Raw genomic sequence first — 12718 nt, forward strand, 5'->3', positions numbered from 1 at the left:
AAACCGCAAAATCGGGAGGAGGGAGAGAATACACGGTTGCTCAGCGGTTGCTAAAATCTTACAATCAGCAATTATGATCTTAAGACATAGACAAATCACATCTTCATTATTAGCCGAGGTAACCCAGGTGCAACCTTTCTACTTTTAAGCTTGAGCAATCATGCTAGGGGGTTTTTGTGCGTTGCCAAGGGTGATGTAGTGCACTGCTATTGTCCGACTATTTGAGAACATAGTTTTAGACCAGAGTCTCACGGTGGGGGGTGGGGGGTAGCTTTCCCAGAATGCAGTCTCAAGGGCTCCAAAATGGAGTCCCTACTGTCAAGGTGCTACTTTACTCTGTCTTATTTTCACAGCTGCACCAGGAAGGCCCAAACCTGTAAGCTTAAGTTTAACTTTTTACACCCGCACATATACAATTTTAACTCTTCAGTATTATACCTATTAACTAGATTGAACGTGTTCTCTTTGTATTGATATCACATTAACATGAGAATTGATGAGAATGTGTTGTAACATTATCATGAATTTGCTATGACTCTAGAAATCTAGTGCATGAAAAATTCCTGAAAAATTAAATATACTCAAGTACATATGAAAATTTAACATATAAAAAAGTTAGCATCTTATATGACTGTGAAAAATAAACTTTTTATAAAACAGTTTGAGAAAACTGAATATCCTTTAGGGAAAAATAATATTTGCTCCAAACTCTAAAATGATCAGAGTTCTCACTAAAAAATAAAATCATATACTTACTATGAGAATATTACTCAAGTATTTATAGTCTTTTATAAGTAGTCTTTAAGTTTGCGTCCAATCTCAGAAGAAACATAAAATTATATTGATAAATTATATTAAATAAAGATAAAAAAACTTTTTTGTGAAAAATAATGCCATAAACAGTGTCAATATAAAGTTATAAAGTGGGATTTAAAACCACCTAAATTTCATATAAATGGATATGAATACATAAAACTCATTTATATATATGCTTATAAAATATATTACAACTTATAAAATATTTTATGTTTCTATAATATATATTAAATTTTTCTTCTAATACAAAAGCAAAATGAAGTTATACCAGCAAACCTATCACAAGTTAGGTTCTACAGAAAGCAAACAAACTGTGAAGTAATGATTTACCTGCAGGTCAGTTTTTGCAAAAAAATGTTGGAAAGGAGGGGAAAGAAGCAAGAGTGTGCGAGAAGAATTTGCACTGTGGTGCTATGTGATTGAAGTCATTTCCCCCTCCGAGAGTTCTGGCCCAGGAAGTTCCTTCAGATGGTCAGGAGAGCTGTTCTTCTGTATTGATCAGAATGTCTTTAGTTGGGGGCTGCCCTTAAAAAGAGGGGTGATCTTGGATGAAGACAGCTTTCTCCTTCTAGGTATTTCAGTCAGCTGGTTTGACAAATACCATACATACAAATACCATAGAGCAGCAGGCATCTACTTCTCACAATTCTGAGGAGGGAAATGCAAGATCAAAATGCAATTTGTTTCCTGGTGACAATTCTCGTTTTCAGATGATGGGCCTCTTGCAGTATCCTCACATGAGAGAGAGAGAGAGGGATAGGGAGAGAAGGACAGAGGGAGATAGAGGAAAGGGAGAGAGAGAGAGAGAAAGAGAGAGAAGGAGAGGGAGAGAGAGAAGGAGAGAGAAGGGGAGAGGGAGAGGGAGAGACAAGGTCTCATCTCTTCTTAGAAGAGGACTAATCCTATTATGCGGGCTCTACCTTCAAGACTTAATTGCTTTCAAAAGGTGTCTGCTCCAAAACCGCCAAATTCAGGATCAGGGTTTCAAAGTACGAATTTTTAGGAGTGCAAGGAAGAACACAAACATTCAGTGCAAGGCACCAAACAATCCCCAAAGACCGGCAGCTGATTATCCTTTTCCAGGAACACTTTTAGCCACAAGCAGAGTAGGTTCTTCCTTCCAGTAGGAAGTGCTGATTGGCACACTGTAGTGTCCATCAACGCAACAACAGTATTTGTCATGTACCAGGTTGGCAAAAATTTAAACATTGAACAACACGTTCTGTAACATATCTGTTGGAAAACAGGCACTCTTACGCATCTTATGCATGCTGGTCTATGTGCAAAATGATACTCCCCTTATGGAAGGACATACCCTGAAGATATATCCCTGCATGTTACCCAGACCAGCAAATGTGCACATGATTAAATCAATGCAGCGTTGGGAATCAGTTAATTGATTGTTTCCAGTGGCACAGAATAAAGGCACCATCCTGCCTAGGTCTCTGTTTATAAGAATGTGTGTGTGCATCCTTTATATTTAAATAGAAAATGGAATGTCAGCTGAGAATTAAAGTACTACAAGTAACCCAGTTGGTAGTTTTGTGTTTATCAGGAAGATGCTGTTTAAATAAAAAGAAAATCAATATTTTCTATTTCTTTGCAGAGCAAAAGTGAACAAATTACTGTGCGGCATCTGACATCAGGAAACTGGGAAGTGATAAAGATCTTGGCATATGATGAAAATACGCAGAAAATGTGAGTGTTTTGTTTCTCTAGTCAAGCTGGAAGCCAGACAGGGCTGTCAAATATGATCTTTTCCACAAGATTATGTTTTTGCTTCCCATAGCCCTAGTTACAGCAAGCCAGTTACATAAATAACCTTTCCTTTGAAGACATTGTCTTTACTTCACACAGAGACAAGTTTCAGAGACACATACACAGTGTACATGCGTACTCAACACTCAGAAATTGGGAAAGGTTGTGAGAAAGGTGATGCTCTGATAAAAGAAAAAAAACCATACTCAGTGGATAATCACGAAGCATCTCTTTCCTGTTTCTTGACAGTTTTGAAAATTCAAGTGGAAACTCAGGGTGACAAAATACATCGCTATCTAATGCTTTTGTTTTTGTTGTTGTTGTTGTTGTTTTTCCCCTCCCCCGGACAGTTACTTCTTGAGCACAGAATCTTCTCCTAGAGGGAGGCAGTTGTACAGGTAAGCAGGGGGCAGGATCTGCTGCTACAGATCAAGTTCCCCGTGGTCATCTATAGCTCAAGGGGGGGATGTGAAGATCTGTAGTGCCAATTTCAGCCAAGCCAAGAGACTGCCAACTGTGTATGACAAAACCTTACACTCTTTTCTGTCTTTTGACTGTGGCCCACTGTGAGGCTGGAGTTCTGTTTCCTGGATGGAGATCACCCTCCTCCTGTTGTTTTATTCCTGATTTTTTTTTTCTACACCCGAGTATAGAGTTTCAAAATATCTTTTGAAAATGGCTTTTTCTCTCAACTCCCACATCAAAGGCATTTACATGTTTTCCCCAGTGCCTTTCTTCTGTTATGTCTCATTTTGAATTTTCAGTGCTTGAATGTATCATGTGCATTAGTTATTCCTGAACAGCATAATAGTGTCGAGGAAGCTTAGTAGAGTGGATCAGAGGAAACTTTCCATTTCTTTACCATGGTTTGTAAAACCCAATGAGATTGTTAATGGAGGATATATCCTTATTTATGTCAGGAGAGCTCACTGCTTACTAAAATAAAGCATGTGTGAGTGAATATGTATATCTGCCCATTTTCCCAAATGTAAAGCTATAGTCATGCAAGAGCCTTAAAATTATACCTATTTAGTATGAAAAAAATTTCATGTAGAAAGCTTTATCAGGATCTCACAAGAATAACTTTTATTTCTGGCTGGCAAGCAACCTATTAATTCTAGACTTTATATACACTTTCTAATTTTCATGTCACAGATTTTGTTTCAAATTGTCAAAACTGCCATGGCATATTCTCATTGGAAATTCAACATGTTTGAAGATGTGTTGCCACTGATTCTACAATGTAGGCCAAACTTCCCTTTGCAAGTAAAAAAAAAAAAAAAAAAGTTTTACATACCCTTATTTCTCCTAATTCTTTCACACACTCTTTTTTTTTTTTTTTTTTCAGGCAGAGTGGACAGTGAGAGAGAGAGAGACAGAGAGAAAGGTCTTCCTTTTGCCATTGGTTCACCCTCCAGTGGCCACCGCGGCCGGCGCGCTGCAGCCAGTGCACCACGCTGATCCGAAGCCAGGAGCCAGGTGCTTCCTCCTGGTCTCCCATGGGGTGCAGGGCCCAAGCACTTGGGCCATCCTCCACTGCACTCCCTGGCCACAGCAGAGAGCTGGCCTGGAAGAGGAGCAACCGGGACAGAATCCAGTGCCCCAACCAGGACTAGAACCTGGTGTGCCGGCGCCGCAAGGTGGAGGATTAGCCTAGTGAGCCACAGCACCGGCCCACACTCTTATTTTGGTGGTTTCCTTTTTTCTCCACTTTTTTTTTTTTTTAATACTGGAAACATAAAAGACAGAGACAGACAGACAGCTCCCACCCTCTGATTCACTGTCCTGATGCTTGCAGCTGCTTAGACTGGGTCAGGTTGAAGTTAAGAGACAGGAGCTCAATCTAGGTCTACCCCATGGCTGGCAGGGACCCAACTATTTTGAGCCATCATGTGGTATCTCCCGGAATGTGCATTAGCAGGAAAGTAGGGATCAGAAGCTGGGCTGGACTCCAAAATGAGATGAAGGTGTCCCAAGTGGCAACTTTTAAGACACAGCAAACACAAGCCTACACTGTTTGCTTTTATTTAAAGAAAGCCCCTCTATTTACTATCTATCCCAATTATTATTTTTTTTGCTTAGATTTTTTTTTCTGTTGAATTTCCTGGGATTCATTTACGCAGTCCTAATGACGTCTAAAGGAATAAAAGCTTTTTATTTAGAAATCTGATCTGAATTTTGGTTTAGGGGTATGGAACAAAGAACTGACCACTTTTTCTTTCTGGTGATCTGTAGCTTATCTTTCCTGAAATCTATTTTATGATTGATACTAAAAGCCATGAGCAATATTTTACACATGTAGAAAATCTTGATCAGTGTTTCATTACTCTCATTGAATAAAACTCTTAGAGGAATGACCATGTCAAAAGATTAGACTTAGTCAAGTTCAGCAAATGGAACTGCCTCAATCTCTCTTCCACTTATTAGTCTAAAATGTGACTTGAATCCCAATGACTTCCTAGATTTGTGAGCTTGTCTTATCTCTCTAGTGACTGAGGCAGAACAGTCAATATATCTATGACCTGTACTAGTGTAGCCGACAGCATTATAAAGAAAATGTAGTACCAATAAATTTTCCCTTAAATACCTCATCAAATGCCAGTTGGCCTGACTGTAAGATAATGTTAGTATTTGGCCTGGGAAACTCAATCAATGTCTTGTGCAAGCTATAAAAATGATCATTGGCTGATTTAATATATGGCTTTAGATAACCCTGTAGAATCAGAATTGTTACCATATCCAGGGTCACATATTTCTGGCCTCAAAATTTGCATTTTTTATTTCACATTTTTTATTTTTTATTTTTATAATCTAAGAAATGGGGAAATAACACATAAATCTGTAGGGAACATGCAATTGAGTGCTTTGTGGAAGAGTGAAGAGAACAGTTTTAAACACTAGTAAGTCAGTGAATAATTGGGTACAACTGGATTGATTTCTAAGATTGCTCATGTGCATGACTTTTAAAAATTTTGCACCAAAATAAATTTCCCATTCTATTTCATTTTCTAAGAGCTTTGGAAGTACCCTCATATGTATTATTTGCCTTGGCCAGTAAAGGAAAATTTGAATCCTGATCAACTCACAGTAGTTCAGAGATGAAATTCACCTTGTAAAAAATAATTAATGCTAAATCTTAATTGCTTAGGGTTTTTTTATGATTTATTTATTTGAAAGACAGAGTTACAGAAAGAGGTAGAGACAGAGAGAGAGGTCTTCCATCTGCTGGTTCACTCCCCAGATGGCCAAAATGGCCAGAGTTCTGCCAATCCGAAGCCAGGAGCCAGGAGCTTTTTCAGGGTCTCCCATGCTGGTACAGGGCCCAAGGACTTGGGACATATTCTACTACTTTTTCAGGCCACAGCAGAGAGCTGGATTGGAAGTGGAGCATCCAGGACCAGAACCGGAGCCCATATGGGGTGCCAGCACTTCAGGCCAGGGCTTTAACCTGCTGCATCACAGTGCTGGCCCATAGTGTATTTCTAGTACCTGTGTTAAGCCCCAAGTTTCCGTCCCTACACCTGCAACATATAGCACATCAAAATTAACAAGACTGTTATTCATTTGTTAATATAGAGCATAAATCATTTTATTCCAAACTGAATAGAGAATATTTTGTTCAATAGTTTTTTTTGTGTGTGTTTAATGTATAATCCACATTGTTTTCATCCATTGGCCTGGGTAATTTTGCAATTAAATATATTTATGTTATCAGTATCTCAAACATGTGAAATTTATGATATGAACCTATGAAATTTATGATATAAACATAGGAAGTTTAACCATGGATGAATATCTTCATCCATTCATCGTTAAGCATTATTACCATAAAACAAAGATGATGATCATTTTTCTCTTTACCTCCTCAATGTATCAAACTATTTAGCATTATATGTACTATTATACAAAATAATTCTTTTTCATGAAGAGTTTCAGTGCCAGTATTTGAAGAGGGAAATGCTGGCACTGATATCTACTTCTGTTTTTTTTTTTTAATTTCAGATATTCTTTCATTTTTATTATTAATTTAAAATTTTCAAAACACAAATTTGGGGCTGGCACCATGGCTCACTTGGTTAATCCTCCACCTGCGGTGCCGGCATCCCATATGGGGTTGTTCTTCTTCCAGTCCAGCTCTCTGTTGTGGCCCGGGAAGGCAGTGAAAGATGGCCCAAGTGCTTGGGCTCCTGCACCTGCATGGGAGACCAGGAGGAAGCACCGGGCTCCTGGCTTTGGCTTGGCACAGTGCCGGCCATAGAGGCCATTTAGGGGGTGAACCAATGGAAGGAAGACCTTTCTCTCTGTCTCTCTCTCTCACTGTCTAAAAACCTACCTGTCAAAAAAAAAAAAATCACAAATTTGTGAGATAGTAATATAATGAGTCTTGACATACTGCTCACTCTACGTCCCCATCAATATCTCATATTAGTATATTTGCCAGATAAATGAGCCACACAGGCTTCCCCTATTTTTTGTAAATCCAAACTCTTTTTTCTCTTTTTTATCTCTCCCAATCCTCCCAGGCTCAAGTAGTCAACATTCTGTGTTCAGTTCATATTGAAATTTTTTTTTAAATTTTAGCTCCCAGGCCGGCGCCGCGGCTCACTGGGCTAATCCTCCGTCTTGTGGCGCCGGCACACCAGGTTCTAGTTCCCGTCGGGGTGCCGGATTCTGTCCCGGTTGCTCCTCTTCCAGGCCAGCTCTCTGCTGTGGCTTGGGAGTGCAGTGGAGGATGGCCCAAGTGCTTGGGCCCTGCACCCCACGGGAGACCAGGATAAGTACCTGGCTCTTGCCATCAGATAGCGCGGTGCACTGGCCACAGTGCGCCGGCCGCGGTGGCCATTGGAGGGTGAACCAACGGCAAAGGAAGACCTTTCTCTCTGTCTCTCTCTCTCATTGTCCACTCTGCCTGTCCAAAAAAAAAAAAAAAATTTAGCTCCCACATATACAAATATGCGTTATTTGTCTTTCTGTTGTGGCTTATTTCACTCAGCGTTACTGAATTTAAACTACCATGAGCTTGAATTTTGTGTATGTGAGGAAATATTTATTCATCCTTTGGACTAATATTTATTGGTCGTTTCTTTATTCTGGCATCTTTGGGCAATTCCCTTTAAGACTTTATACCAAAATACCTATAAAGAAAATGCAGATAATAATACATTAATATTGAGACTCATGGAAATGAGTTTTTTTTATATCTATCCAATCATGCATACACATCATATACAAAAGGTATACACAGGTATAGTTTTATTGCAGAGGAGAAAAGTGTGTATATCTTAATATTAATAGTGGAAGTTGACTTTGCTTGTCTGTGGTGAGGCATGATTTACAAGAAACCCCTCTGCAAGCATTGATACAAATCTCCTGCTTATGCTGTAATGTATTTAGATAGGGCTGCCACACAGAAGTAGAATTTCTCACTTTTATTTTCTTCCCTAGTGCTTCTACTGAAGGCCTATTGAATCGCCAATGCATTTCATGTAATTTTATGAAAGACCAGTGCACATATTTTGATGCCAGTTTTAGCCCCATGAATCAACATTTCTTATTACTCTGTGAAGGTAAGCTTCTGTATGATTTCAGATTTTCTTTATACATTATATTGGTCAGTACTTATTACTGTCATCAGTAAACTTAAAATATTATATAAAATAGATTTACTGAGATGCCTACATTTGTTCATGTTTTTCATTTAGAAATAGAAACTGGGGATTAGTCATTACGCATACACAGTCAGTAAGGGGTATTTGAACATGGGCACTTAAAAATCAATAAACATTTATATCATCAGAACCATGTCATAATAATAAACTAATTTACCTGGTCTTTAGGAAAAGCAATAGATTTACTGAAACAATAGCTTAATTGTTAAGGGATTTCGGAAGAATGGGAATTGAATTCTTCTTCTACCTTCTTCGATTCAGAACAATTACATTCACCCCTATGACTTCTTCTATCTTGTACCAGTATGCTGTAGACTTGCATGACTGTGCAGTCTAGGATGTAGGCATACAAATCATTTTCTCTTTAACATGACACTGTATTTCCTGCAGATAAAAAATTCATGGGCCCTCCTATAATTTGATGAGTTGAGTGCTATTACTTCAGTTGGCTTCCTTTATAAAGACACAGTGAGAAATACACCAACATTTGCTCTTTTTTGGTTTCCTTTTTCCCTTGATATCTGAAATAAAGTGATTGAAAAAAAAAAGTACTTGTTTAATGGCAGCAGGAAAAGAACCATTACAATTGTAGGTAGGGTTCCTTAGAGAAATGAAATTTCTGGGTGATTGTTATGATAAATTAACTAGTATATTTTAAATAACTGATGATTCTGGTAGTATACTTTTTAAATTAATATAAAATAACCCTTCAAATTTTATTTATCATGTGGATAAGATATTTCAAATATGCATGTTTGCTTTCTTTCTTGGCCGACTGTTATATTTTGATCTTGGATTACCAGATGACGTGTGAAAGGTCTTAAAAATGTTTATACAGAGGCAGAAGTGACAACACAGTGAATTGAGCCACCGACTGTGAGCCTACATCGCCTATTGCAGTGCCTGGTTTAAGTCCTGGCTACACTTGAGCTTCCATTCTAGATTCCTGCTAATGTGCTTGAGATGCAACAGATAATGGAAAAAGCTCTTGGGTTCCTGCTACTATATGGGTGACCTAGATGTATTTCATGGCTCCTGGCTTTGGCCTAGACTAGCACTGGAATTGTAGGCATTTGATAAGTGAACTGGCAGATGGAAAATCTTTCTCTATTACTTGGTCTTTCCCTTTCTTTATCACTCTATCTTTCAAATAAAATAAATATATTTTCTTTAAAAATGATTACACATATTTTTTTGAATCTAGGTCCAAGGGTCCCAGTGGTCAGCCTGCATAGTACGGACAACCCAGCAAGTAAGTACATGAGAACACAGGCTACTTATGGTTGACTTTGTCTTGAATGTTTTTTTTTGTTTTGTTTTGTTTTGTTTTGTTTTGTTTTGTTTTGTTTTTGACAGGCAGAGTGGACAGTGAGAGAGAGAGACAGAGAGAAAGGTCTTCCTTTGCCATTGGTTCACCCTCCAATGGCCACCGCGGCCAGCGCACTGTGGCCAGTGCACCACGCTGATCCGATGGCAGGAGCCAGGTGTTTCTCCTGGTCTCCTGTGGGGTGCAGGGCCCAAGCACTTGGGCCATCCTCCACTGCACTCCCTGGCCACAGCAGAGAGCTGGCCTGGAAGAGGGGCAACCGGGACAGAATCCGGTGCCCCGACTGGGACTAGAACCCGGTGTGCCGGCGCCGCAAGGCGGAGGATTAGCCTAGTGAGCCGCGGCGCTGGCCGTCTTAAATGTTACGTTATTTGTTTCTGGGTGCCATACTCCATAGTCATGTCTTCAAAGGAAGTCTTGTCATGAACCAAGCTGCATAAATAACATATGCTGAATCATATATATATATATGTATATATATATATATATAAAAGAGAAACAATAATGCAAGTAGTTTGATCTGTGTTACAGCTGAGACTGGGACTTAAGTGCTTGAAATGGGTATTTTCTGTTCGTAATTCAAATTAACAGTGATTGATGGAGTAAGTATATTTCAGCCTACTGGCCTGTAAGCATTTTGGCTTATTATTTCCTGGGTTTCACTTAAATTTTTCCTCCAGAGTGATACTTTTATGGACATTTGGGAAAATATGAAAGCTATATTATTTTATGTGTTTTCTACCTTTTTTGTTACAGACATCCAAAGTCTTTATTTTACCATTTATGCTTTTATTCATTAACACATCTATTCAGTTATTTTTTTAATTGATTGAGAATGCACTTTATCACGCAGTGTGACACAGGCTTGTTCTACATGGAAAAATTGTCTTCTGTTAATAACATAGTGTGTCTAAGTGCATAGATGTATGAGATACTTTAAAAACAAAGGGCCAGATAGTCTTCCTGTCTCCTTCTTTTCTTACATCTTTGCTTTACAATTTCATTTTCAAGGATTTACTTAATCACTACTCTGACACATTTGTGATTTAATATAGGCTACTATAAATTCATAATGAAGCTTATATTTTCAGACTCATTTAATCTTCAAAATATACCTGATATGGTTAATTTTAATATTCCCTTTTATAGATGAGAAAACTGAGTCATAGAGAGGTTTAATAACCTGACCAGAGTCATACTAATAAATGAAAGAGCCCTGAAATCTAATAAGAGATTCTGACTACAGAATATGACTTAGAAGCACTGCAATACAGTGACACTTTTGCAATTGAGTTTTCTCTTGACATAGAGTGGATGAGAACTCTATCTCTAATTGTCTCTGCTACTCAAATAATAAAGAAGCAGCGAAAAATCACTAGCATGTTATATTTAAATTAGTCAATTATTCATTATGGTACAGTAAGCCCTATTTAATAGTCATCTGTAGTAGAATTATAAAGGTAAAATTTTAGCATACTTTATTATCCTCTTTTTAGATTTCAAGTATCAAATGACATTGGCTTTTTAAAATGCAGAATAATTATTTTGTCTCCCATGATTAAGTTAATTTTTGGCAGTTCTTTTAGTGACCCTTGATGAAAAATAGAGAACTTAATTAGTCACACTACAAACATTTGAAATTAGGTGAGAATGTATCATTGGAAATTTGCTAGTGTTTAAATAAACTGAATTTTTTAAAAAAATATTAATATAAAGCAAACATTACAAGTATTTCATAACTATAATAACTCTAAGAGGATAATCATATTTTCCTTTCTCTTTATCTCCTTCCCTCAATCCCCCTCCTTTCTTACTTTATTTTTTTTACTCATTTATGCAAACTTATAATTTCAATCCACTCTGTAATCACAGGCTTAAAAAACCACTAGCCATATATATTTTTTTTTTGACAGGCAGAGTGGACAGTGAGAGAGAGACAGAGAGAAAGGTCTTCCTTTGCCGTTGGTTCACCCTCCAATGGCCACCGCGGTCAGTGCGCTGCAGCCGGCGCACCACGCAGATCCGAAAGCAGAAGCCAGGTGCTTCTCCCATGGGGTGCAGGGCCCAAGCACTTGGGCCATCCTCCACTGCACTCCCAGGCCACAGCAGAGAGCTGGACTGGAAGAGGGGCAACCGGGAAAGAATCCGGCTCCCCAACCGGGACTAGAACCCGGTGTGCCGGCGCCGCAAGGCAGAGGATTAGCCTAGTGAGCCGCGGCACCAGCCACCACTAGCCATATTATTCAATAAGTAAGAAATAGAAAGACCACAGTTCCATAGAAGCATAAACAAGGGCTGAAAGTAATATCAAATCTCAACATGCCCATTTTGTTCCTATATATATATATATATATATATATGTTTTGTATTCTATATTAACTATTATACATAAGGGAAAACATGATATTTGTCTTTTGGGGACTGGCTTATTTTACTAAGCATAGTGCTTTACAGTTATACCCACTTTGTTTTAAAAGACAGGATTTCATTCTTTTTTATGACTGGATAGAATACTGTATTTGTAGCACAAATACATATATATCAGTTGATGGACATATGGGTTGATTCTACATCTTAGCAATTGTGAATAGAACTGCAATAAACATGGGGGTTCAAATGACTCATATGCTGATTTCATTTCATTATGTATACTCCCAGGAATGGAATAGCTGTGTCATAGGTTAGATTTCTTTTTAGATCTCTGAGGAATCTCTGTTCTGTTTTCCCTGATGTTTGCACTGGTTTATATCCCCACCAACAATGGATTAGGATATTTTCCCTCAGATTCTTGACAGCACTTACTGTTTTTTGACTTTTGGATGATAACCAAAGCTGTGAGGAGAAACCTCACAGTGATTTTTATTTTCATTTCTCTGATGACTAGCATTTTTCATGTGTCTATAGACCATTTGTAATTTATCCTTTGAAAAATGCCTATTCATATCATTTGCCCAGTTCTTAGCTGGATTTTGTTGTTGTTGTTGTCAAGTTCTGAAGTCTTTATAGGTCCTGGATATCAGTCCTTTATCAGTTGCCTAGTTTGCAAATATTTTTCCCATTCTGTTGGTTGTGTAGAGTGTTTGCTTTGCAAGTAATCTAAGCGTCTGCTAGGACAAACTCCAAAATTTTGTAAAAGAACACAAAAAAT

General features: G+C 38.2%; 1 protein-coding gene across 4 annotated transcripts in view; it reads left to right on the forward strand.

Annotated features, from left to right (window-relative positions):
* The window catches only part of DPP10 (dipeptidyl peptidase like 10), a 1526588-nt gene that overhangs the window by 1472944 nt on the left and 40926 nt on the right, over positions 1-12718 (forward strand). For all 4 annotated transcript variants that reach the window (XM_051849637.3, XM_051849636.3, XM_051849638.3 and 1 more), the window contains exons 14-17: positions 2423-2514; positions 2925-2972; positions 8020-8141; positions 9448-9495. In XM_051849637.3, coding sequence (XP_051705597.1) covers positions 2423-2514; positions 2925-2972; positions 8020-8141; positions 9448-9495 — 310 coding nt within the window. The remainder of the gene's footprint in view (positions 1-2422; positions 2515-2924; positions 2973-8019; positions 8142-9447; positions 9496-12718) is intronic.

The sequence above is a fragment of the Oryctolagus cuniculus genome, chromosome 3 (genome assembly GCF_051225735.1).
Source record: "Oryctolagus cuniculus isolate XC-2025 breed Fujian yellow rabbit chromosome 3, ASM5122573v1, whole genome shotgun sequence".
NCBI lineage: Eukaryota > Metazoa > Chordata > Mammalia > Lagomorpha > Leporidae > Oryctolagus > Oryctolagus cuniculus.